Here is a 25,916-nt window from a genome sequence, read left to right on the forward strand (position 1 = left end):
TTCTGTCGACGATACTTTGAGACAAAGTGAGCGACTCGCTGGTGAGAAAAAAGAAACATTTAGCAGCTCAGGAGACTTTCCTCAACGGTTCATAGAGCTCAGAGGACGGTCAATGACTCCAAATACATGCTGATGTTGCTCCGTGTCTGCTGGGTGATAAACAAATATTGTAGGAAAACATGTAATCCATAGTACAATATGAAATAAAACTGCATGAGAAATTAAAGGCGGTCAAATCTTTTGTATTTTCCAAACTTTCCAAATAGTGCAAATGTAACATGAAAACCTGAAAGTAAAAACAGCAATACTTCTGACAGGAAAAGTTTCAGCATAAAATAAACAGCGCTTTTACAGAACGTTTGCACTGAAGAGAAATCACTTCAGTGCAAAAACGTGGAGGAAGTTTCCCTTAATAATGTTAATATCGCGCTGACAAAGATTTGGCTTTGAGAATGAAGAAATGTTCACATCTTCACCTTTCATTTCAGGATCAAACCATCTGTGTAATGAAACAGTATTTTCAAAATAAAAGACAGGAGTCACTTAATGTATTTAGACACCTTGAGCCTCATCAGAACATTTTCTCAATACAAAATCCTGTATGTATACATATTCCTATGTCACTGTCATCAGTTTACAGAGAGGATCAATGCTACTGAGCTGCACAGACGGTAGACCAATGCTATGATAACGAGTGCTCTTAACTTTGGATCACATATCTGCTCGGCTGCTTCTCCAGTTGACGACTTGAATAAATAGTAAAACTTAAAATCTACCCAATAAGTTATTTAAAATTGACTGCTCTCCTCGTCCTGTATCTCATCAAACCGTATAATGTAAATATTTCAACATCTCAAACACCAAACTCCAGCTGCTTCTCGTCTCCAAACAGCTTCTGTAACAGCAAACGTATGTCTGGATCGTCTAGGTCTGAGTTCTGGCGTCGAAGCTAGGCCGAGGAGGAGAGAAGGAGTCTTTCCTTAACCCTAACCCAAGTCTGTTTTAAACTTAAACTGAGACTCCTTCCCCTGTAACTATGAATGAACTGCCACTGGACCGTGGTTATCGGCAGGTCCAATCCCAACATGGTTGGAACTACTTCCCCTGTTTTTGGCAGCTCATATCTGTACCAAACATCTCCAGGTCTAACATTTTTAATCAATTCCGTCTGTAACAACAGTCATAAAAAAAAACACACACACACAGAAACTGCAAAGCAAACAGTCAAACAGTCCAAACGTGCAAGAAGCTCTCTCTCTCTCTCTCTCTCTCTCTCTCAGGCCCTGCTGCCTCTTCTGCTCAGTGGGTGCTGAACCTCCTGTAGGGTTTAGTTTATGAACAACGCGTTGATTTGTGGAAAATTACACTTACAGCCCACTTTGATCTCCGGTCATAAAATGGAGCCAAAACACCCAAAAACGCGACATTGAAAAGGGGAAAGCGAACCAAAAAGAAAAAGTTGATTTTTCAGAGCCTTGTTCTGTTTGTGGCCCACCTCCATTGGAAATACATCCGCCTCATATTGGTTCAGAAGGACCGCTACGTCTGAGTGTCCCCTTCAGTCTGGCTTCAGGTGAAAAGAGGAACAAAGTCGTCTTCCCACCCACTTCCTGTCAGATAGGTGAGCCGGTGTTTTTGTGATTCACAGAATCACTGCATCACGCACTTCTCCTTCTGCTGCTTGGCGTACTTCCTCCTCCGCTGCTCTAGGCCTCGCTCCAGACGCTCGTCCTCCTCCAGAGCTCTGAGGACAAGGGAGACGAGGAGAGTCACGGGAGCTGCTGCATTAACATGTAAGTGTGTGCATATGTGCCCATGTAGACCACCAGGATCATGTAGACCCACCCACAGCTGTGGAGCCAATCAAAGACTTAATTCACCCTAAAACAGCAGAGGAAGTGGACCTCACCCTCTCTCTTTGGCGTCCATGTTGTGGACCAGTTCGTCCCTCTGGTTGACCAGTGAAACCAGCTCCTGAAGCAGCAGATGCTCTCTGCGTTTATGGGCCTGAGTCTTCTGCCCCTCTGCACCACAAAGACAAGAGAGGGAACAGGTAAAATGGCTGAGTCTTGTAGCTTTGAAGAGAGCATGGATGACGGCTTCAGCTCCCCGTCAGAGAGGCAGTCTGACAGCAACGTAAAGGGGGAAATATTCTAAATATAGTGTACACTAAAACACATCCACAGCAGTGTATTACTCTGGTACTCCTGTCTGTTTCTCTAAACTCCATCTACTGTAGTAGCACACTGACGGTACACTATGGAGAAGTACTACAGGCTACAATCTGAGCATTTGCCCTCAGTGTTTGGTGATGTTGAAGGTAGAGTGTGTTGATGGTAAAGTCGTACCTTCGATTGCCATCATGTCCCTCAGCTCTTTGTTTAACAGCTCGAATTTTCTTTCCAAGTCTTGTTCCTCCAGCCTGTTAATCACAAGAGATGCATAACAACATGTCCGACATCTGTGCTCACCTCAAGGTCTACTGAGTAGCTTTTATCCAGAGCTAAACCAGCTGATGAGGTTTTTTCAGTTGTCGTGGAGATTGTGCTGAGGCATCACCGCGACAACTGAGCAAACTCCATCTGCCAATGAAGATGAAATGTAGAAGCGAACGTTGAGCTCATTTCTTTTGTCAAACTATTGTATCAGAGGTCAAGAGTGAGCCGGTACCTACAATTTCTCATTTTGCTTGCTTGCTTAATATTCAGAAATCCTGCACAGTGACAACCGCAAACCTTTTCTCACATCGAGATCTTTCATTGGCTCCCTTGAGTGGACCGGACTTCAAGCGAGAGACATTGAGCACAAGAAGCAACAGCGGAACTTCATTCATTATTTCGGCAGCTATACGTTTAGTTCTCTTTCTTCTGTCAAAGTCTTTTAACTACAGTTGCTGCTTAAATGTCCCACGATATTTGATGCAGCGACGTGACCTGTATGGAAACCTTTAATCTTTCTTATTGTTAAAGAAAACCCTAATACAATACTTTATTAAAAAGCAACATAGCCTACACGCCCTGGTGAAAGATCTAAGAAAATAATGACTTTATGTTGGTGGCGGATGGAGGATTTATGCGTACATGTGGATTCAGCTGACGTCAGGATGAACGTGTGCTAAAGATGGAAATGAACAGTTTCTACTGTGTTCTAATGTTTCCAGCAGCGTCAGTCGTGGATGTCTTACAGTAGCTGCAGATGGTCCTGCCTCCTGATTAAAGCATTCTTCTTGTTGACCAGCGTGAACCATTCCTGAATCAACCGCTCCTCCTCCACCTTGTCACTGCCTGCAGGAGAGAATCCCGTTACTATAACCCCTGTTAGTCATAGTCCTTCTCTTTCTTTCCTACAATGGAATAATGCAGTTTCACAGTGAATACTGAATAATATCTATATCACAGCTAAATAGCAGCTTCAAATTTCAAATCATTCCTTGAAATGACAGATGTTCTTCCCTCAGGTTAATAATTTGTACAAATTCTACCCTTGTTTTCTCTAAATATTACCCAGAATGTCACCCAGAATTTAATGTGCTTTTCCTTTATTGTGCGCCCATTTGTACTAAGATGATCTTACCTGTTTCCAGTAGTTGTCTGAGTTTCCTCTCCACCACACCTGCTCTGTTATCAATATGACTTTGTTCCGCTTCCAGGGCTTCTATCTGACTCAGCACATACTGGTTGGGGTCCTAGATGTATTCATACACGCACAAACAAACACAATTACCCAACAGACAGTTATGGTCAGCTGTCGAGATTTAACCCTGCAATGAAACAAAAGGTGACTGACTTGGCCTTCTGGTCTTCCCTCCTCGACTTCAGCGTCTGTTCTTTCTGTAGACAAACACAAATACCACTTTAGTTTTTTAACAGTGAAAAAACATTCCAAATCACCATGTTCAAACAAAGGCATCAAAAAAAGGTGTTTAACAGTTGTTGTTTTTTAATAAGGGGATATGTTCAAATGTATGTTAATAAAGATATATGAAATCTAACCCGTGTCTGACTTCCTCCGAGTAATCACACTGTCTTCTTGGCCTGCAACAACCTGCAGACAAAAAAAGTTCCTCATACATCACAGATAAGAGAAAAATGCAATGATGAGAATAACAAGGGGATACATGAATAAGCAATTAGGAATCATACCACCGATATGTCTCCTTCTTCTAGTGACCCACTCCTTCGCTGTGACCTACGCTTCTTGACCAGATCTGCGTCTTTGACATGAGAGAAACCAGTTTTGGACAGGAAGTGAGTCCTTGGCGGTGCCACTGGTAGCTGAGCCCCAGCAGCCTGCATCCGTTTGGTTCTGGGAGGTGGTACGACGTCCCTGGTTTTACTGTCCGCTGACTCTGAGGTGCCTGCTGCCCCGTTGGTGTCTAGACTTATGCCCTCCTCCTGCAGCCTCTGAGCACAGTAGCGAACAGTCGCCTCGGGGTCCTCTTGGCTCTCCCGGTCCCCTGCTACTGCATAGCTAGACTCACTGCTATTCCTCGCTATGTGGAGCACACTGAGCTCCTGGCCCGTGAAATGGGTGCGGATCTGGTTGAGGTAGGTCATGACAATGAGGCGGTCAGGCACTGCTAGCATGACCATGTCTGAAGGCTCCATCAGCCTGGAAATGCCAAGTTCGGCAAAGCCGTCAAAGGCCTGTAGAAAAATTAATCGGATTAGGAATCATCAACCAACACATGAAATATTATTCAATGTTGGTCTTTTATTCAACTGATAGCCAATCACCTTCTTGTTGTTGTGCTTGATGTCATACGGGTCCAGCATTTCATAATTACTATACAAAAAAAGAGAAGACAAAATAAACTCATAAAACTGTCTGCATAAAGAAAAGTACGATACTCTTTCTATCCAGAGACCAACTATTGTCAACAGGTTTCTCACATCTTTTCTGGTTGGAAGTGATGTAAAATAGCACAAAAGGCAAGGCCGTTCCTCCAGGAGGTGCTGAAGTTGGTGATCTTCACTCCCTTGTGATCCTGCGTGGCTTCCTGACACCAGTCCAGTAGAGACTGACTAGATGTCACTAAACTGGGATTGGGCGAAAAGACCTAGAACACACGCAATAACAATATTGAGGTAGGATTGTGAAAAAATAAGTCAATGCAGAGTCAATGATAATTCTTCACTCTGAGCACATTATTCTCAATTTTGATCAATTGTTAAGATATAAATATTGACAGGTGCAGCTTTAACATACTTCTGGAGAGACCGCCCCATCTGCAGGTCTTTTCTGAGGTGTTGTTGGGTCATTGGCTTTGTGGAGGCCAGCAACTTGTGACTTCTCCTTTTGCCTGGAGAAACACACAAAAACAAAGCAAAGTGAGAAATAACTTCCACAATGTCTTTGATAACAAGTTGGTCTGGTTATTGATGATTTTTTAAACCATGTTGGTAATGATACCACACCATGTTAGATGATTAGGAAATACAAGGACATGATCATTTATATTGTGTAGAGCTAGTTAATTATAAGTACACCCCCACACCTTCAAGTTTACTGACTAATCTTACCTTCTTAACTTATCTTCTTCTAAACAACCAGTATCTACATCTACAGCTACAAAGCCAAAGTCCAACTCTTCATCCCTCATTTCCTTCCTTGAGTTTATTTCCATTGGTTCACTGTCTTCATCATCCTGTACATGTAGCCAGTCATCCTGAGAAGATGCAACAGTGGAAGCAAGGGACCTATCAATCTCTTCTCCCAGGACTTTTTCAATGTCAGTTTGCTCAGACACACACTCTGCAGCCTTCTCTAAATCCTCTGTTACAACAGGGTTTTCTGTGAAGGTCCAGCCATCAATGATTTCATCCAGTCCCTTCTCAGTATCTTCTACAGCGTCTTCCTGAGGAAATCCTTCTTCTCCCATTGCTTCTAGCACTTCACGTTCCAACTCTGATTCACCATTATCTTCTCCTTGGATTGTGACGAAACCTTCAGAGATCACACTTGAATCCAGCGATGTTGAGCCTTCCTTAGTTTCCTTGCCAGTAGCAGATGTATCCTCTGGGGTTCTCTGAGATAATTCCATTTCGAGAGGGAATAAATTGTCTGCAAGTGAAGTGCTGTCTGAATAAGTGGCACTGAGACGTTTCTTGGCCCGTGGCAATGGAACTGGCCAGCTTGACTGCTCATTCTGTTGGACTGATTCATCACCAGTGGTGTCAGTTACTGTGTCTGCCAGGTGGAGAGCTGGTGAGTCAGAAATTGTCGTGCCATCTGGGAATGAACCACTGAGACGTTTCTTTACCCTTGGCTTTGGTACAGGTAAGCTTGAAGCGCCTGGTGTCTTCTCTGAAATATGACCATGCTCTACTTGAACCTTGGCCTCAATGGTCAATCTACTTCTCCTCAACTTTACGGGAGTCACTAATTCTGTCAATGAAGAAGGAGGATCACCCAAAGGAAGAGGGGAAAATCTTTTGCTGTGTTGCACTTTTGATAATTCTTTATCTTGATCATCTTGCTTTGCTGCCTGTGCCTCTTCTCTATTGGAAGGCTTAGATGTGCTCGCCATGGCTGTAACGTCATCTGGGAAGGAGCCACTTAGACGTTTCCTCACACGCGGCACTGGCATACAAAGAGTTGTTTGTTTGTCTTTCTCTGCTACTACTATCTCTGATGAATCTTTGGTTTTCTGGGAAGACGTGATGTCAATTGTACCAACAGATGTGTCACCAGCAGCATTTGACTGCTTTATTTCATCCATAACAGTGTTTGCTATCTGGAATGGTTTTACAAACTCTTTGTTATCGTCGATTTTGCCGGATTTGCTTGAGGGCAATTTCTTGCCACGTTGTGGAAGACGTATCTTCTTGATGATTGAGAGAGAAGCAGTTTGCTCAACATGAAACATCTCTGGTTCAGGGTTTGGGGTTAGGCTCCCGATTCCCTTCGTTTCTGAGGGAGGAAATACGTGAGAAGAAGCCTGGACATATGTATTAATGTCTTTCTTAAACCATTCCGAAGTACGAGAGGTTTGCTCTGTGTGCTTTGAGCAGACCAGTTCTGTCTTTGCCTGTAGAGCAGCACTCCCGACAAAATCTGTTTCTTGAGAGTGTTGTTCGATTGTTTGATCTTTTCTCCCTACTGGTTGTGAAGGGATCATTTCAGTGGCTGTTTGACCGGGTTTATCAATGCTCTGTAAAGGTTCAAGAGCACCTGAGACAACAGAGCTTCTCTTACATGGTTGAGGAGGAACAGGGTTCATAGTTTTCAAAGCAGAGCTGACTTGGGCTTTCATATCCTGTTGGTCATTAGTTTTTGGAACAAATTTCTCTCTCGTCACACTGTCTTTTCTCCTCAGAGGCTTGCAAGGGGTAGTTTTCTGTGAAGTTTCAGGTGGCAAACTACCATCTCTTCTTTTCACACGAGGAGGCGCAACAACATCCATGGATATTTGCACAGATTCAACTTCTCGTTTCTGTCTATAGTCACTTGGGAATGACGTTACTTGAGCACAAACACTTTCTTGGGCATGACCATTCTGAGGTACACAAGGAATACTACTGGCTCTTTTCTTTATCCGGCAAGATGGGGCAGAGGCAGGTTGTACCTCACCAGTAGGATATTTCCCTAAAGATTGGATTGGAACAACCTCAGGGAGTAGAGTGACCGATGCAACATCAGATTTTTTTTTGCGGTCTGGAGTTAAACTATCCTTCCTTCTGAGTGGCCGTGATGGAATAGTGTCTTCTTCCTGATCAAACGTTTTCTGTTCTGGAACTTTTCTCTTGGGCTTTCTGCCTCGGACAGCAATGCCAGCTTGTGGTCCAACTGGACTAATGACCTGAATACATGAGGGTTTGTCCATGGGTTTCTCTCTGTGAACATTGGAACATGTCAGTGACTCATTTGATGTAGGCTGCAGGGATGTGGCAGAAATTCCTTCCGTGTTTGTTTGTTGGGGGCTTAAGGAAGAGAAAGGACAAGCTTCAGAATTTTGCTGTTCTTCGTCATATAGGTGTACCATGCACCTTAACTCCAACCAATGAATATGCTCAACTGAATAAGACAAGTAAACAATAAGCAAATCGTATGACACATTGTAAAACAAAACTGACCGTCATTTTCAATATTTTGCTTGTGTACATGCACACTTGAAACAACACAGCAGCATATAAAGCACATACTGTAAAGACAAAGTTCCCTTAAGTGTACAAGACTTAAAACGCAACGAAAAAGGCAACATTACCATTCCATATCACAATGCCAATCTTAACTGCCATTACAGATAGTTGACCATCACAATTTCCTGAGTAGTAAGCGCTTATAAGCAGAACAAGAGACAATGTTATCACCAAAAACGCAGAACATATACACGATCACACCGTGCACCAAACACTTTACTGGGTCACTGTACCCAAGCACTCACCCTTTATCCAGCTGTGGTGAAGTTGACACGGTTCTAACCTCATCCTGTTCTGTCTCCGTCTGTTGCCTTGCTAACAAGCTTTCAATATACACTGTACAATATGAGTCCTGCCCTGTAAGTGATCTTTCGTTTGTATGCCATTGATCAAGAAAGGCCTCTTGTTGCTCTGCTTGTTCACTATCCTCCTCCTTCGATATTTCAGTGATATCTGCCTCTGTCAGCGGTGGCCATTTTTTAATGCTTGCACAAACCAAAAACCTGTCATCATTGTCGGTAGTTGGTAATGGAGATGCTGATCGATCACCTTCCAAGTCCAACATGTAAGGCTCAGCACTTGCTTGATATTCAATGTTATGTTTGGTGTAAATGTCTTCAAACTGTCCCTCTATCTTCTTTATGGAAGTAGTGTTGCCAGAGAAATGTGTTGAAAACTCATTTGAAGGGGTCAGTGTTTTGTCTTTCAGATCCATAGAAGAGACAGCCATGGGTTGGTGCTCCACTTCAGCTAAAGTAGAGCTAGACGGCCCCACAATGGATGCTACTGTTTCATAACTGTGAGACATGGATACTGGAGTGAGTGAGTGAAACCTGGAACCATGCAAAAACAATGGTTTCAATAAACATGTAACTAATTATAGAAACCAGTGAGTACTGGAGAAAGTAAAATAAATTCCCATGCAAATGCTATCCAGTTATTTTCTTTACCCCAAACTTTTAAATGTCAACATCTGAATAGAAAAATAGAATGAGCATATTGTGGTGGAATGTGGAATATCTCTATTTAGGGTTAGCAATAATTGATGCACACTATGACGCATGCTTCACACTATTAGTTTCAGGCCAGTCTTACACTTACCCTTTGTGGAAAACACCCACAATAGCCTTTACTAATCCTGACGCCTCTTCCTCTTTTGCTGACAAAGAGGACTTCGCTTGTTTTTCTGTAATTGTTTCCTCTGCCTCCAATACTTCCCAACCCAAAACTCCTGCTGGTTCTGATGTTTCCAATGGTTTCTTCACTTTTGTCTGGGCTACCTCTGCTACTGTCCTCTCTACTTGTGATTTGCTGAGGACCCAGAAACAACAGTTGCGTGATCCACAGAACTCGGGCGGCAACACACAATAAAATATAGCATTCACAGAGATACTGAAATTTACCATGCACTGTATTTTCAAGTTATAAAATCTACCGTCCATATGTCCAAACAGTCCATGTTAGGCAGGCACTAAACTGACCCCTTTCACAGCAAACAATGCAAGAGCACTGGGCTCTTCTACTTACCCCTTATCTACACAAAGGTCTATGTTTTGCTTCGCATCATCTTTGAATTTCTCCTCTGTCATAAAAGCAAACATAGTAAAATACACACAAAAAACAAGACATAGAAAGGTGAATCGTCACACTGTGAATGTCTCACCATATGCACGTGCTGTGCTGGAAAGGCTAAGAGATGTGGAGGGAACACCAGACATTCTTGGATCTTTGTGATATGACTGAGTTGACTGTGCGTGAGGCAATTGTTGTGGCGTATGCTTCCCAGTAGAACAATGGACTTGAATGATCATAGTTTCTTCCTCTTCTGAATTCAATTGTGAAATGCTGGGGAGCCCAGGAATTTGAGTTACATGTGGACATGATGGAGCCATTGCTACCATGTACTTCATTTCATCTTGGTCATGTTTGGCTGGGAATTTTGCGATGACACAAATCTTCTCATTCTGCAACTTCTCAAACAAGGACTCGCTGTGCGTTGTCCTAGTTTGTATATTTATACATTCAGAGCTAAGTGTCCTTGCTGATGGGAAACCTGGGATGCATGAAACACATGAAGCAGACGTATATAAGCTGACCATGTTTGGTGGTCTGTTTACAACTTGAGCAGAAGGAAAACCACGTACTCTGGCTTCTTTTGGGCAGGATGTCACTAATGTCACCATGCTTTTCGTGCTGTAGCAAGATAGCTGGTCATATTCAGTAAGTGGGAACATTATTTCAGCCCTTTTCTCCTGAGGCTTTAGCAAAATTGGGTTTGTTTCATTCAGCCACACTATGTTTGGGATTGTAGTCATGGAGGCAAATCCTTTGAGACTTGAAGCACTGGAACAGCAAGGTACAAAACGTATCATGTTGGGTTCAATCTTGGATTTCCTTCGAGGTGCCGAAGGGAACCCAGGGATTGTGGATGCTTCTGGACAAGATGGCACTAAGGCCAACATTGTCTTTATAGTTTCTTTGTCTTGATTTGAACTGTGCATTATGAATAATGACTCCTTTGATGGCTTATCACACAAAGTGGGTGGATCAAAAATCCATTTGAATTTTGAGGCCCCTTCAAAGGATGCAAATCCTGGGAGATTGGATTCTTTGGAGCAAACGGGTACAAGACTTAGCATATTGTATTTGGGAACAGATGGGAAGCCTGGAATCGTTGATGCTCTTGGGCAAGAAGGAACCAAAGCATGCATGTTGTTTGGTTTTTCTATGTTAATTGATGAGCTGTTTATCCTAACCGGAATGTTCTTCTGTGGTCTGTCCATCAATGAACCCAGTTCAGCACACCATCCTTCTTCCTTGTGCACTTCAACTGATGGAAATCCAGGTATGATAGAAACTAGGGGGCACATAGGAAGGAGGTTGACGACATTTAGGCCATAATACACAATTTTGGGATTTGGAATAGATGGGAAACCAGGGATTCTTGTCACTTTAGGACAGGATGGTACACAGGAAACCATAGTCTTCATTATCTTTTTGTTGTAATTTGATGTGTCAAATATGACCCTCTTCTTTGGTAGGCTCTTAAGCAATGACCCCTTTTCTGTTACCCATCCTAAACTTATATCCCCATCAACTGATGGGAATCCAGGAATTTGTGAAAATGTCAAGCACGATGATAAAAGGCTGATCATATTTGGTGCACTATAAGTGTTTTTGGCATTTGGATGAGAAGAAAATCCTGGCGTCCGTGCCTCTTTTGGACAGGATGGTACAAGAGAAACCATTGCTTTCATTGCTCTCTTATCTCCTTCACATCTGTCAATCAATGACACCAGCTTTTCTTTCAATCTTGGTTCAATTAGTGGTTTCCTGCTCACTGCCCATTCTTTTGAAGTATGAGATGACGGAAATCCTGGTATTTGTGACACTTTTGAGCATGAGCTGGAAAGACTGACCATATTTGTCATGTCAACGTTATTTATCCTGGGTTTTGAGACAGAGGGAAGGCCAGAGATGAGTGATTTTCTTGGGCAACTTTGTGCAAGAGACACAGCTCCTTTCATGTCTTCTTCTATTTTCTTGTTTTCCAGTAGTAATGTAGACTTCTTTTTCATTTGCTTCTCCAATAATGGCTGATGAAAACTGTTCCAGTCTTTCCTGTCATCTTTCTGCATTGAAGGAAAACCAGGAATACTTGATGCAGGTGGGCAAGATGGAAGGAGATTGACCCCACTAAAACCATTATAGATTACTGTAGGTTTCAGGGAAGATGGAAATCCAGGAATGCAAGCTTGTTTTGGACATGCTGGGGCTAAAGCTGACATGGCTCTCATGTCATCATTGTGAGGTCTCTCTTCAATCATAACTATGTTTTTGTTTGTCTGTGTTACCACTATGGGTTTGTAATCTGTAGCCCAGCTTTTGCTCAATGGTTCAATTAATGATGGAACACCTTCAATACAAGAGGATTTGGGGCAAGATCTTAGAAGGCTCATCATATCTGATCCATGATATGCTAAAGTAGGTTGTGTAATTGAGGGGAGGCCTGGTATGCAAGAATATCTTGGGCAAGTTGGTACCAAAGCTACCATTAGTTTAATTTCATCCTTGTCTTTTGGTGATGCTCTCATTACAACAAATTCTGCTTTCACTTTGTTTTCCAAAAGTGGAGCCTGCTGAGATATCCATGATCTGTTGTTGGCTTCATCGATAGATAGGACACCAGGTATACTGGATACACTTGGACAACTGGGATAAATATCCACCATATTTGGTCCATTAAAAACTGAACTGTATTGTGGTGCAGAAGGAAAACCTGGATGTATAGCATTTTTGGGGCAAGAGGGTAACAGTAAAACCATTTGGTTATTGTTCTTTTCTTCATTCTTCAATGTATATGGCTGTAATATTTCCTTAATCTTTGATTGTTTCTCCCATATTGGCTTTTGATCTATAAGCCAGTGTTTTTCATTCATGGGCAACCTGGATGGCATGCCACCAATGTTTGTCACACTGGGACAGACATCCAAGAAAGTGGACTGTTTGTATTCCATTTCAGGCTTCACATAGTATGGCACATGTCGTGCACCTGGGTGGGAAGATGTTTTATCCACAATGTCATTATCCTCTGATGACGTCACAATGTCATAATCCTCTGATGGCGTATCCCAAGTAGACTTGCTGTCCAGTAGGCATTCATCAGTTTGTTTAGCAGTAGAAGTGAATTCAAATATATCACTAACTGTTGGATATATTGGCATTATGTCTGCTATCCCAGCTTCTGTATGTGTCTTCATTTCATCACCAGTGTTTAACATCGTGGAAGCGAGAATAACCATTTCTTTTGTCTTTTCCATTTCTTCTTCTAATGCATTTCTAGTTGCCTCTGTGGTCACCTTTGGTAGCTCCTCCCATATTATGGTCTGGTCTGTAGAACATTTTACTGTAGGTGCCTTTGGTAGCTCCTCCCATTCTATGGTCCTGTTTGTTGGATGTTTTTGTAACTGCTGCTCTGCATTATTTATTTGGGTTTGGGATGGGAGTTGTGCTGCACCAGCAACTGGGCATGATGGTTGTAGTGAAACCATGTTTTCATGTCTAAAGAGAAGATAAATTAAAGTTATAGTTATAGTCAAAGTTTACTGTTGGAAGATGACAAGTAAAAAGTATAATAATGTAAAAATGTGTAAAAGCCTTACAACAAAGTATTTTGTAATAATAGAATGGAAGCCTAGAACAGTGTACCTCAATCAATTAGTGAGAAAGTAATCAGTGCTTGACAATATAATTACAACAAATTTACATATAGCAACATTGTAAATACAACTCTAAATGACTACTTATTATCATTCTTATGATAGGTATTTTACCCTAATGCATGCAAGTTCAACAAATGCAATTCACTCCAAACAGCCTGTATTACAACAACCATCCACAAGAGCTAAAAAGCTGCACTGCAAACAAAACAACACAGCAGGTTGATTCCACAACTACAGCTATAACAGCCAGTGCAGAAAAGCCAGCATTGTTTCTGAATAAAAAAATACTTCAAATTATTTAACAGTAATATTCTTCACAATATATCCCTTTAATAGTCAGAGTTGTAAAACATAAAAAGCAAAGTGCTTTAAAGTAAACATTGAACTAAATCTTTCCATGGAAATCATTTTGAATTTCTTTAAATTAAGAATTTCACACACACGGAACTCTTCTCCAACAACTACATATTTCTTTAGTAATTTTAAGTTTCTGTGATCATCTGACTACACTTAGCCTCATGGTGTCTTTGTTTGTTTTGATCTTTTATGAATAGATTTTCAAACTGACTTGCACTTGTATTCTGCTGCCGTTTTGTTATAAATTTGATCTCTTTAGCAAATCATTTATCTCACATGAGCTAACGCTATGAACGGCAAGAAATTAAGCCTACCTAAAGAAGACATTATAAATGAGAATATCAATGAGTTTGATCTGACTCTTCTATGGGCATGAAACCATGACACCCCACAGTCACTACAACAGTCTCTGCTTCTTTGCCCTTAACATATATTGATGTCTTAGTTTCTTGAATATCCTTTTGACCCCAGGGGCTGACATAATGAAAAGTGACAAGAGGGAAAAACTGAACCACAGAATAACTCAAAGCACAACACACAAGGAATGCAGATTATGCAGATGGTGCTGATATAAAGGAATTGCATGATTATGAAAATGCATCACCGCATTGCATCAACAAGCAAACCAAGGCAACCCACCTCTTCCTAACACTCAAGAATATTGGCATGTCAGGAATGGAGTGCCACATTCTGCAATGCAAGTTTCTGAAAACAGAATCAAAAACCAGATGGTTCAAAGCCTACACCGCTGTCATCACAGAAAGAACTCCAACTCCAACTCTCCAACTCACCCTTTTTCTAGAACCGCTATTTCTTCCACCTTAATGGGTATCCAAAAGCTCTGTTCATCTTTATACCTCTCCAAAGCTGAACACCCATCGGGTTTAGTTTTCTCTGTGTCAAGATCTAATCTGATTGGACTGGCCTCATCCCATACCATCTTAATATCATCCACTCTGGAGGATGGCTGGTCCAAAAAATGTGATGATGGTAAATCTTTGACAAGTGCCTCAGCCTCTATTGTCATTCTTTGTTGTACATCCTCTGGTACATCTTGGCTCGGGAATATAAACAGTTTGGATTTCTCTCTGACAGAAACCTTACAAATAGAACGTTCTTCCAGTGACAGCTGTTGATTCATAAGGTTTTTTCTTTCATTTCCAATTCCAGTTGTTGTTCCTGGCCACCCTTGTTCTGAATGGTGCACATGTGTGGATGGTGACCCAAGAACAGAGGCTTTCTTTGGGCAAGATGGCACACTATTTACTATATTTGGAAGCTGATGTATTTCAGGCATTGGAACTGTTGGAAAGAACGAACTGAGAATGTTTGGACAAGAAGGAGAACGATACTTTGTATCAAATGTACTGCAGTCTTGCATCTTTATCATCACCACTGACCAGCTCCCTAATTTACATTCAGAAACCATTGACACTCTTGAGGGGAAACCAATGATACTTGACTGTTGTGGGCAACATGGCAACAACTGTACCATGTCTGGATGTGTGTCCACAATGGCATCAACAGGTTGGTGTCGTGGAGCGGATGGAAATCCAGGATTCAGGGCTCGTCGAGGACATGTTGGAAGCATTCTCAGCATCATTTCTTTTTCCCTATATGATGTATCCTTAACTGTTAAATCTTGGTGGACAACTCCGTACCTTCTATTGAATGAGCTTTTCAAAACTACATCCTTGTTCACATACCAGCCATCCAAATCTTTTGCTCTATTCTTTGCAGGTAGACCTGGAATTTCACTGTGTTTAGGGAAAGTGTCTACCGTTTTTAACATGCTCATCACAGTTTCCACTGGTATCTCTCCTTCCTTAGAGGGGATTCCAGGAATAGATGAATGTTTTGGACAGGGTGGCAACATTGATACCATAATCCTAACCACTGCCTTTTCTGTTAAATACATTTTATGGTCATGTATTACTGACAGTCTCCGTGGGTTTCTTAATGGCCTTTCATATCTTGGTCTTTTATACACGTTCCAATCCACCTCATCAGAACAACTGTGGTGTCTAGAAGGTATTCCACATACGCTAGAATGTCTTGGACATGTAGGCAATAAATTGATCATACTTGGTATATCTGCTAACACCTGATATGGCACAGATGGAAAGCCTGATAAACAGGCTGTCTGTGAGCACGATGGCAATATTGATACCATATTTATGATCATATCACAATCCGAATAAAACACATTAACATCCAGTAAATGTAATTTAACTGCCGACTTCTCCCTAGGAAGTAGCAGCGACTTACTTTCCATTAGCCACTTTGACTGTTTGCTGGTGTCTCTTAGTGGCATTCCAGGAACTCTAGATTCCTTTGTACAACTAGGCAATACATTTACCATTGTTGGGCCATCTACTAATGTCAGTGTTAGAGCAGACGGAAACCCAGGGACACTTGCATTCTCAGGGCAGGAGGGTAATATTGCACTCATACTGTCAGCAGTGTTCTCATCAAAACACAACACTGCATTTACAATCTGCACTTCCTTTTTGATAAATGGACGGCCCCACTGTTTAATTTTAGAAGCAAACCATTCATTGCAGCTAGACAAACAGAGTTTCTGTCCAGTCTTTGAAGGCCAACCAGGGACTCGACTATGTATTGGACATGAAGGTATTACATTAACCATGCTGGGTTCTTGTGGAGCAGAGGGTAAGCCAAAGACGTTGGCTTTGTGCGGGCAACTTCTCAGCATATCTACCATTTCTTTAGGGATATATGTGTCTTTCAGTATCCACTGAACAAGGTACGCTTGGGTTTTCTTCTCTGGTCTCTTGATGATCAATTGCCTCAAGGCATGCCAATCTTTGTTGTCTGAAATGTTTTGATTTTGAGACAACATTCCAGGAATTTGGGTCTGTTTAGGGCATATAGGTTCAAGACTGACAATACTCGGTAACAGCTTCTGGGGTCCTGTGGGCATACCTACAAGGCAGGTACTCACAAGGTATGAAGGCAACACTGCCGCTGTACTGAAGATTTCTCTTTTGCCAAGATCCTGACCTGCACCTGGGGAATAATCAGGAGTAAATACTTCCCCTTTACTTTTTATCAAAATGTGCCTATTTATATCCAAACCCTCACCTTGAGCACCAACTGGCTCTTTAGAGATTAAACCAATTACTTTTATTGGGAAATTCAGATCTTGACTTGGTGCAAATGGAGCACTGGGCACATTATGTTCTTTTCTGGGCACAGAAGGAAAACCAGGGATGGTTTCCTTCCAGGGACAAGATGGTAACATATCTACCATATGTTCTTTATCCTCATGTGACTTTTCCTGAACCAGAGCAGGATTACTTCTCAATGGCCTATATAAAACAAATTCCCTTAAAATATGCCAGCTGTCATTATATGCCATACATCCTTGTCTACCTGGAATACCTGCAACTATTGTCTGTTTGGGGCATGTATGGAGAAGACTAGCCATACCTGGAGTAGGTGAAGCCTTCTGTAATGGTGCAGAAGGAAACCCTGGAACACTAGCCTTTCTAGAACATGTTGGCAACATGGCCACCATCATTTTAACCATATTAGTATCAGTAACCGCTTGCTCCTGAACACAAGACATATAGAAAACAAATGCTTCTTTTATCTGCAATTGTTTCTTCCACAGAGAACAACTGTCCCAAACATTATTTTCAAACCCAGTCACTGCACCAACAGAAGCTAACCCTGGAATCCTGCAAATTTTGGGACATATAGGTAAAAGACAAGTCATATTTGACTCACGTTTCAAAGCAGATGGGAATCCAGGAATACTGGCAGACCTGGCGCAGGACGGTGTTAAGTCCACCATTTTTGAAATTCCTGTAGACCCCTCATAAATAGAAATGTAATCTAAATGCAGGAGTAAAGGAACTCTGTTGCTGGGTAACGTCTGAGGCAATAACCTCCTATCAGGCCGAGCTGTAATTTCTGACTGATGTAAAGATGGCATGCCAGGAATCTTGGAACATAGTGGGCAGCTTGATTGTAACTTAATCATACTTGGAATGCCTACTGTTTCTCCAATCTGAACTTCAGGCTGTAAAGGGGACGGTGAATGAGAACAAGAACTCCATGTTGTACATAATGGACCAAGTTCCACCTTAGATATGTACAAGCCCATTTCTTTTCCACTGGCTTCAGCGCTTGGTAACATAAGTTCCTGTGTGATGCTTCTATCTCTTTCACACAAGGGTCTCTTATCCATGGACCAAGCTACTTTTTCAGTTCTCTCTTTCTCCATACAATGTTGTGGGTCAGAACCATGCACATCGATGCTTTTGGTGGAAGATGATGCAAAATCTACTTTAAATTCTTCTCTTTGTTTAGATAAATTGTCTGTTGCGTCTTGCTGTGCTGAGAGAAACCCAATAGAGTCCCGTCTTGAAGTGACTTGATCTTGGGCATTCATGTTGTATATGGCGTTCTTATCCATAATGGGTATTGGAACAGCAGGGCTTATTCTTTGAGTGTTTTTTTGTAGCTTCTCCTGCTGTGAGTTTTTTGCAATGGACCATTCTCCAGACTGAGCAGCCATGCTCTCATTTCTGAAGGAATAAAGTATACCAAAGTTTGATGTCAGGAAAAGGACTGGAGTGCTTAACAAAGCTTTTAAAAAAAGCCTACACAACATCGACTAATCTTTCATCATCATGATTTACTTTTGCATTTAAAGTGTTAAATGTTGGAAAGGGGATTTAACTGATAGAGTAACAAGCTACACTTACCCCAAATCCATAGTTACAGCTTCTTTTTTATGGGCCACTCCTATCCTTGCTATCGGTTTTGTGTCAGAGGTTGTAGCAATTTGAGGCGAGTGCAGCAAAGGTCCCTGGAGTGATCTGGAAGTTGGTTGGGGATTGGTAGGAGAAAGGGGTATGTGCTGAATGGGCTCTGGTTGGGGTATTACATTCCCTAACTGAATGGACATCATGGACAAGTGACTTGCTGGTTTAGCCACTGAAGCAGCGGTATAATCTTGACAAGGGTTTAGCTTAGGTGCAAAAGTGAAGGGAGGAACTGTTCGCTGAATGCTCGGGAATGTCCTTGTTGGCCTTGATTCTGTTTGATTCATCTGTGATTTTGGCATCTCAAAATATTTTAGCCCTTGGGCTATGGGCTGTCTTGGGTTTAGGGACAGAAGTGAGGCCATATTCTCAGGTCTGAGGGACAAACAAATAGAAAAATAAAACAAAAAGATCAGAGTTATGACGTCATGATGTAAGGAAAGTGTCCACCGCAGTAATGCAGTCCATATCCAGATCATATTCGCACACAAGCAAATGAGCAATGTGACATAGCACTACAAAAGATAACAAGAGATTCAAACCAGAGTCACGAACCAAACAAGCATTTTGTGATAAATCACGGAACGAAGGACCAGGTCTTGCCAAGTAGCCGCAGCTTTTTAAAATAATACACTGAATCAACACTTCCCGATCACTTGGTACTTGCTACATCAAGATGACTTTGACTAAGTTGTTTTTGTTAAATTTCAACGTACAAAGAATATTTTTGATAATCCCATATTCTAGGCAATTTCACAAGCAGCGTAGTGAGACATGTTTGCAGTGCTGAAACATTGCTACATATTATAAGCAGGAAAAGATGCTAAACAGAGGATACCAGAGTCTTGCTTTACCAAATTTTACAGTCAAATATATTTAAGGATTTTTTTATATCAAAATGAGATATTTCCCTTAAGTCATGAGACATGCAAATCATTACAAATACATTTGAATGGTAGGGCTGGACCCGAATATTCAACTATTCAGTTAAATGTTTGTTGGGTAAATTCGTTTGCTTTTCAATTTTGGTATTCAGACATTTGCTTATTTATCATATTTGTTTTACCCCTCAGGTTACAAACATGCATAAAACACACCAAACCTTTTGCAAAATGCTTCTTATTCAATAACAAAAACAAAACGGCCAATACTGTTGAATAACAAAATCCCTAAAAAAGAAATGCCATTAAATAACCCGAAAGACACAAGTTGCAGTGCTATGCCGTCCATCTCAGCTGAGAATGGAGAAATGCAAATGAAGAGCCCTCGTTGCTACAGATCGAGTCGCTTCTGATTACTACCAAAACAGAATTCTTTCAAACATTCCCAGAAGCACTTTGAAGCCAAACAAATAGTGAGTTTGTTTGAAAGATAAAGCATATAAAAGCCAAAGATAAAGCAAAATAAAAGCCAAAGCTGCTAATCAAAGCCTTACCACGAATGGCAAATCCATGCCAAACACACTACGTGAGTTATGTACCTTAATGTTGTGTGGCTCTTGTATGGACAGGGTCTCTGCTAAAGCTGCATTAAGAGTTTTTTGATGGCTAGAGGGAATAGAGTAAATCCCCAAAACAAGCGTAAGCCTTGTGATCTTCGTACAGTAACACATCCAGCAGGATGGGCATTCCTTTGGAGTCCTCTTTTTTGCTAAATATCAAATGCAAGTCTACGATTTCCAATCCACTTACTTTTGAAAATAATATTTAGCTCTTTACCAGTCACTCATTTACTTTGGCTTCCCAATTTTGCCCTGGCCAGTTAACAAATAACCAACATTTGAGCTTGTGAACTACAAACGTTATATATCGGTTATACAAATCGGCAAACCAAAACAATTATCTGGAAATCGGAAAATGTTCTGTGTTGATCTTCAATATTCACCAAAGCCATGGGTCATATTTCGCAAACAATTGCTGGGGTGAATCAGGATGTCTAGCCTCACCTAAGCCCGCCGTTAGGCCCGACATAGAACCAACGAGCCACCGATTAAATACATTGAATAACTTTTGTCATCGTAGGGTCGAGCAACATAAGGGTTTTTAGGGCTGAAACTAAATATATAAAAACATAATACTTTATATAATTAAATGCTGAAGTAAATAAATAAATACTACATACATTATGTAATGTAATGCTAAATTCTCACCATAAATAAATAAATATTTAAATATATATAAAAAAAATTAAAAATATAAATGTAAAATGTATTTGTGTATTTATGTACAATTATGTATATATGTATAATTTTTACATTTATTTAATAATGTTGCCATGTATGATAATTTTTTCCCTTAGTTGATCTTGTTTCTGCCTGTATTTGTTTTGCTCAATGATTTTATGAAGCACTTTTGTTAGTTTTAATTTGAAATGTGCTTTGTAAATGAATCAAAAGTTTGACAAATCAAGGTCCACTCACAAGCTTTTTAAAAACCTTTCAACCCTATCACATGTTCTTCATCGGTCTCTCAGCTCCGACCCCTGGTTAGAGTGTCCTCAGCTGTTATGAGCTAACTACTCATTTAATACATCCGACACCGCAAATTGATGCCACTAACAGCGTTGGAGTATCAGACGCGGGATTAGTCCTTTAGAGCCATGCCAACCACAACATATATTATTAAAAAAAACACCAAACTCGATAAAAAGGAAACCTTCGATATGAACTCACCCTGCTGATGCCTTCACAACCTTGAATCCAAAATGTGCATCTCTCTCCCGCTCTGAAGCCCTGGACGACTCTGGCCCCCGGCCGGCCTGCGCTCTGGGATCAGGGGCTGAACAGCAGGAAGTGACACACAGTTAGCCATGCAGTTACTGCCTGAAGGGGTCACTTATTCTACTCGTTGTGTGTTCACGCTCACTTGTGGGAGTCGTACCCTGGTTGTCCTCTTCACTCAGCGTGCTTAACTGTCTTTTGAATTCTGAAACGAAAGAAAAGCATAGAAAGGATTATACATGGTACGCTTGATGTTTATATGGCACTCGTGTATGTGTTTTTATCAAGCGTTTCGCTGCTGAAATGAAAACAACCAGCAGGGGGAGACATGTGCTTGGTTTAGTCACTCAGTGTGGTTCCTTTTTTTATCCTGTACCTGCGTCCTGGTCACTGTGGAAGGTTGTGGCAGTTTGGGATATATGAGGCTGAGAAGGAGGAGGAAGAGGAGGCCCAAAGAGCACAAGAGCAGAAGAAGGACTTAAAGGAGAAGGTGAAAGGGTCTCTACTGTAGAGGGGCCCTGGGCTCTCCAGGAAGGAAGGAATCCCTGCCCTCCTTGGGGTTTCTGCTCCAAAGAGGAAGAAGCTGACAGAGGGGTGATGGGAAGGAGGACAAGAGGAGAGGGAATGGAAGGTGGAATATCAATGACACATCGTGTGCTTTCCAAAATCAGTCCATTAGGCATTTCTCCAGTGTTCTGGATGTGTATGGTACATGTAATGACAAGACCATGAGAAACAAAAGCTACGAAGCTCGGCCTACTTTTCACAGTGAATCGTCTCATACATCCTCACCAGTATGCTATGTAGAACATACAGGACAACTTCTATGAAACCTACAGTATGTATTCCAATATAAACATACTTACAATGCATCATAGTCTTCTTCAAGCTCTGTCTAATCATATAGATATCCATAATGCTTTATGACAATATTCAAACCTCATCATAAAGCATTTTACAAGGTCAAGTATCATTATACTTCATAATTGCTGGTCACTCACTGACATTTGTTTTTGTTAAGTATCATAGGGTGTTATAATTCCCATAGTTGTAATACATTCTAATCATTGTATAGTAAATACATTCTAATGTGATTATTCTGGGTAAATGAAGGTCTACAGTCAGATATACATACGTGTATATATATACACACAAGTGAAAAAAACAAGCATTAAATCCATGCACCACAATGGGAAGACACACAAAATGGTGACCAGCTATTGTGAAGTATTATCGAATGAAATTTTGTATGATTCTTGTTATATTGTTATATCTATGATTATTATATTATACATTATACATTAGAACTTATTATGGATGGATTATATCTCCCAGCTGGCCTGGGAACGCCTCGGTCTCGCCTACAATAAGCTGGAAAATGTTGCGGGTGAGAGGGAAGTCTGGGTCGGCCTGCTGCCACCGCGACCCGATCCCAGATAAGTGGCTGATAATGGATGGATGGATAACTAATGCATTGTAGAAATGACCGTCATAGAAAGAATTCTGCTGCCTGTAACACAATACCTGACAAGATGTAGTTGTGACTCTCGTTTGCTCGCACAATTTGTAGCAAAACAACTGGATGGAGATTTGGTTCCTAATGAAGATATGAACCTTTAAAAATAGCTTTGGAATTCATTTCTCACCTTCTCAACTGTTTTATTTCCTAAGATAGCTGGTCAATGTGTAGTTTTTACCAAACAAACAGGAAGACATTGTGCGTCTGTTGGGGACTATTTTCTGTGGTGGATTGATCCACATTAGGTGCTCTGGTGAGTATTTGTGGCAGCAGGAATTCAATGACAGTCATATCCGAACGTCTCGACATCTCTACTACTGTTTGCTTGAGCAATGTCGGTCTAAATAAAATAAACAGCGAATTCTTTGTTCTATGTGAACTCCTCTAAAGGCTGAAGGATGAAAGAAAGCTACATACAAGTACATGGAATGTGAGACACACAGCAGAGAGGCTACAGGTACAGCAGAATTACATGGTTCTCTCTGCTTTTTCTGCAGACCTGCAGGCTGTCCAGGATCGTTGGCAGAGAGATGCAGAAACTTAGGGGAGCAGGCAGGCTGTGCTAGAGGTGCCTGAGATTTAGGAGGCCTCCATTCACTCTGCCACGAAGCTGGGAAGAAATGAGAAGGGAAATACGAACATGGAGGGAGGAGGGAGGAACAGGAGTAAATGCGTAGTAACAGCAGTATGGACGGCCTCTGACAGGACCTGTCCCTGTACCTGTCTCGGGGGCAGACGGCAGACTGGTGGGTCTGGTGAGGGCGGAGCCTAGCTCCCCCGTGGAGGAGAGGCGAGTTTTGGGCTGTCTGGAAGCAGCAGGCGGTGGAGGTATAGGAGGGATGGAGCTGAGAGGAGCTGAAGAGGAGGAGGAGGAGGAGGAGGAGGAGGAGGGTGCAGAAGAAGGAAAGCTCTGTGCTCTCCAGGCACTGGGACAGGCTGAGAGAGGAAGATGGAGAGCTTTAAAGAAAAGTAGTGATGAAGAAATGGACTAATGCTGCATCATTGTGATTTAAAAGAGCGGAATTCTATAGAGCCACGATTTTTACAGGCTGTAAACAAGAAAAAGACGAGTAGGTGGGTGTTGATTTATTTATTATGTATAATAATATATGTCATATTTATTATAAAGAAAAGTGTTGGAAGAACAGCTGGAACTAATCAACATTCATTTTAAGAGAATGGACAAAAAACAAAGGCCAAAGATGCTTTCTGAAGATATGTATTCGATCAAAGCTGAAGTAGGAGCTCATGTCTGTCTTGTGAGTGAATGCAGCATTATCCCAGAAGCAAATGAAGGCCAACAAACAGCACCATGCACTGTATTTTGGATCGTCTTGTCAATTAGAAACCAATCACAACTTTTGAATGGAATCACTCAATACCTGTTTGTGAGGTATCAGAGAAAGTGGGAGAGCGGAGAGATGGATCGGAGGGGGAGGAGGAGAGGGAAGAGGTGGAGGTGGAGGTGGCTTTAAAAGGGGTGAACGTGGCGAAAGCCTCCAGGCCCTCAGCTGGAGAGAAGTCACTGTGGAAGCTATGGGGCCTTCGAGGAGCTGAAATGGGCACTAAAAAAAGACAGCAGAGGACGGACAGGAAATGGCGGGAAAGTAAGAGGAAAGGGGAGAGCGGAAAGACAAACCAAAAGACAGAACAATGGTGAGTGAAACTAGAAATACACTAAATGTTTCCAGCCAACCTAACACCTTTAAACAGATATCTGCATATGAGGGCATAATCAGATGGCAATGGGACAAGATTTCGGTTTCGGACGCGTTCTGTTTTCTATTTATAGTCCGAAGAGTATTGATCAATCAGGTTTGAGCCTACGGTTGGATGCAGGTAAACAGTCCGTGTGGAGAGCAAAAGAGGCGGAACACACTGGAACTCATCGCCCGTCTTCTGACGACAATTTCACTTTTTATTAGCTAAGAAATGAACTGTTGTAAGCTGTTGTATTTCAACATCTCAAGTTGCTAATTGGACTGTAGACAATGGCCAATGAAGAGGAAGGCCTGGATATCCATTATGTCTTATCCAAATATCACCTGAACCCCAGAAATGTTCAAGTAGGTCTGTCTACCAATTTGTTCTTCTACAGTACTGCAGGTACCGGGGATCGGGACTAACAGTGTCCCATTGTACCATTGAAGAAAGAAAATGTCTCCCATAATGCTACATTGTAAACAACAAATCTGTGTTGAGATCGGCAGGAGGAGAGCTAGTTAACGCAAGCTGTTTTTTACCGTGTTATCAAATTGGGTATCGAAGACCGTAGAATTTCATCTTTATTGGTATCGACTACTACATTTCTGATATCGGGACAACTTATACGGTAATTTCAAACTGATTTGCAGTGAAGGTTTTTGCTTCGTGGGAAGGAAACAGAAAGAAGAAACAAATGACCTCAGACACACTTTCCTTTTCACAACAGATAAGAGCACAGGGCTCTACAATGATCAACAGTTTCACAGCCTTGCAACAGTCCTGTCTGAATGTGGCTAAACAGAAGCCACAAGACAAAAAACTATGTCAGTAAGAATAGACCGTGAACAGGACGTTTCTAATGGATGCTGATGGAGGAATTGATTATAAGCCAGTGTAAGGCACAGAGATTCAAAATAAGGGCAGTTGGACATATCAATAAAAAATGTATAGCGTATTACATAACTCCAGACCCCATGTTTGAGAGCCACTGCTGTTGTCGTTGATTGTTGTTTGTTGATTGTTGTTTGTCTCGTCTAACGTCTCGTGTCTAATGTTTGCACCTTCCGCCTAGAAACATTCCTTGTTTGAGTAACCATTCCTGGCAAATAAACGGTTTCTGATTCTGATTCTTGATTCCAGGGTGTACATATTTAACGGTTACACTGATTTCTTTATGAAAGATGGTTTTAACTGGGTTAGACTGTTGTCCAAACCTCGACTCGACCATAACAGTGGGATCTATCACTTCACTCACTAAACGACAGTACCAGCCTGTTACAGAAGACATGTTTGTATCTTTATGTTTATAAAGGGAGGTCCTCACCCTGTGTGCCAATTTGCATGTAAAACAACATGAATTCCTTGTGTCTCAATTTATATAAATTGACCAAATTTACTGCCCTTTTCAATAAATGCCAGAGTCTCAAATAATTGCAACAAAGATACCGTTTTTATTTT

At 41.4% G+C, this 25,916-nt stretch overlaps 1 protein-coding gene across 1 annotated transcript in view; it reads right to left on the reverse strand.

Moving 5' to 3' along the window:
* Positions 1 to 226: 226 nt before the first annotated feature.
* ehbp1l1a (EH domain binding protein 1-like 1a) overlaps positions 227 to 25,916 on the reverse strand; it is a 37,628-nt gene continuing 11,938 nt past the window's right edge. Inside the window, exons 9-26 of the mRNA XM_079215659.1 lie at positions 24,137 to 24,319; positions 23,475 to 23,609; positions 23,254 to 23,364; positions 21,742 to 21,818; positions 21,612 to 21,660; positions 21,381 to 21,440; positions 21,188 to 21,293; positions 5,209 to 5,302; positions 4,893 to 5,059; positions 4,737 to 4,785; positions 4,143 to 4,646; positions 3,993 to 4,044; positions 3,787 to 3,830; positions 3,574 to 3,685; positions 3,185 to 3,284; positions 2,349 to 2,422; positions 1,910 to 2,024; positions 227 to 1,744 (exon numbers count right to left, since the gene is read on the reverse strand). Of these exons, the coding sequence (XP_079071785.1) occupies positions 1,651 to 1,744; positions 1,910 to 2,024; positions 2,349 to 2,422; positions 3,185 to 3,284; positions 3,574 to 3,685; positions 3,787 to 3,830; positions 3,993 to 4,044; positions 4,143 to 4,646; positions 4,737 to 4,785; positions 4,893 to 5,059; positions 5,209 to 5,302; positions 21,188 to 21,293; positions 21,381 to 21,440; positions 21,612 to 21,660; positions 21,742 to 21,818; positions 23,254 to 23,364; positions 23,475 to 23,609; positions 24,137 to 24,319 (2,126 nt within the window). The 3' untranslated portion in view covers positions 227 to 1,650. The remainder of the gene's footprint in view (positions 1,745 to 1,909; positions 2,025 to 2,348; positions 2,423 to 3,184; positions 3,285 to 3,573; positions 3,686 to 3,786; positions 3,831 to 3,992; positions 4,045 to 4,142; positions 4,647 to 4,736; positions 4,786 to 4,892; positions 5,060 to 5,208; positions 5,303 to 21,187; positions 21,294 to 21,380; positions 21,441 to 21,611; positions 21,661 to 21,741; positions 21,819 to 23,253; positions 23,365 to 23,474; positions 23,610 to 24,136; positions 24,320 to 25,916) is intronic.

Source organism: Taurulus bubalis (assembly GCF_910589615.1).
Source record: "Taurulus bubalis genome assembly, chromosome: 3".
Classification (NCBI taxonomy): Eukaryota; Metazoa; Chordata; class Actinopteri; order Perciformes; family Cottidae; genus Taurulus; species Taurulus bubalis.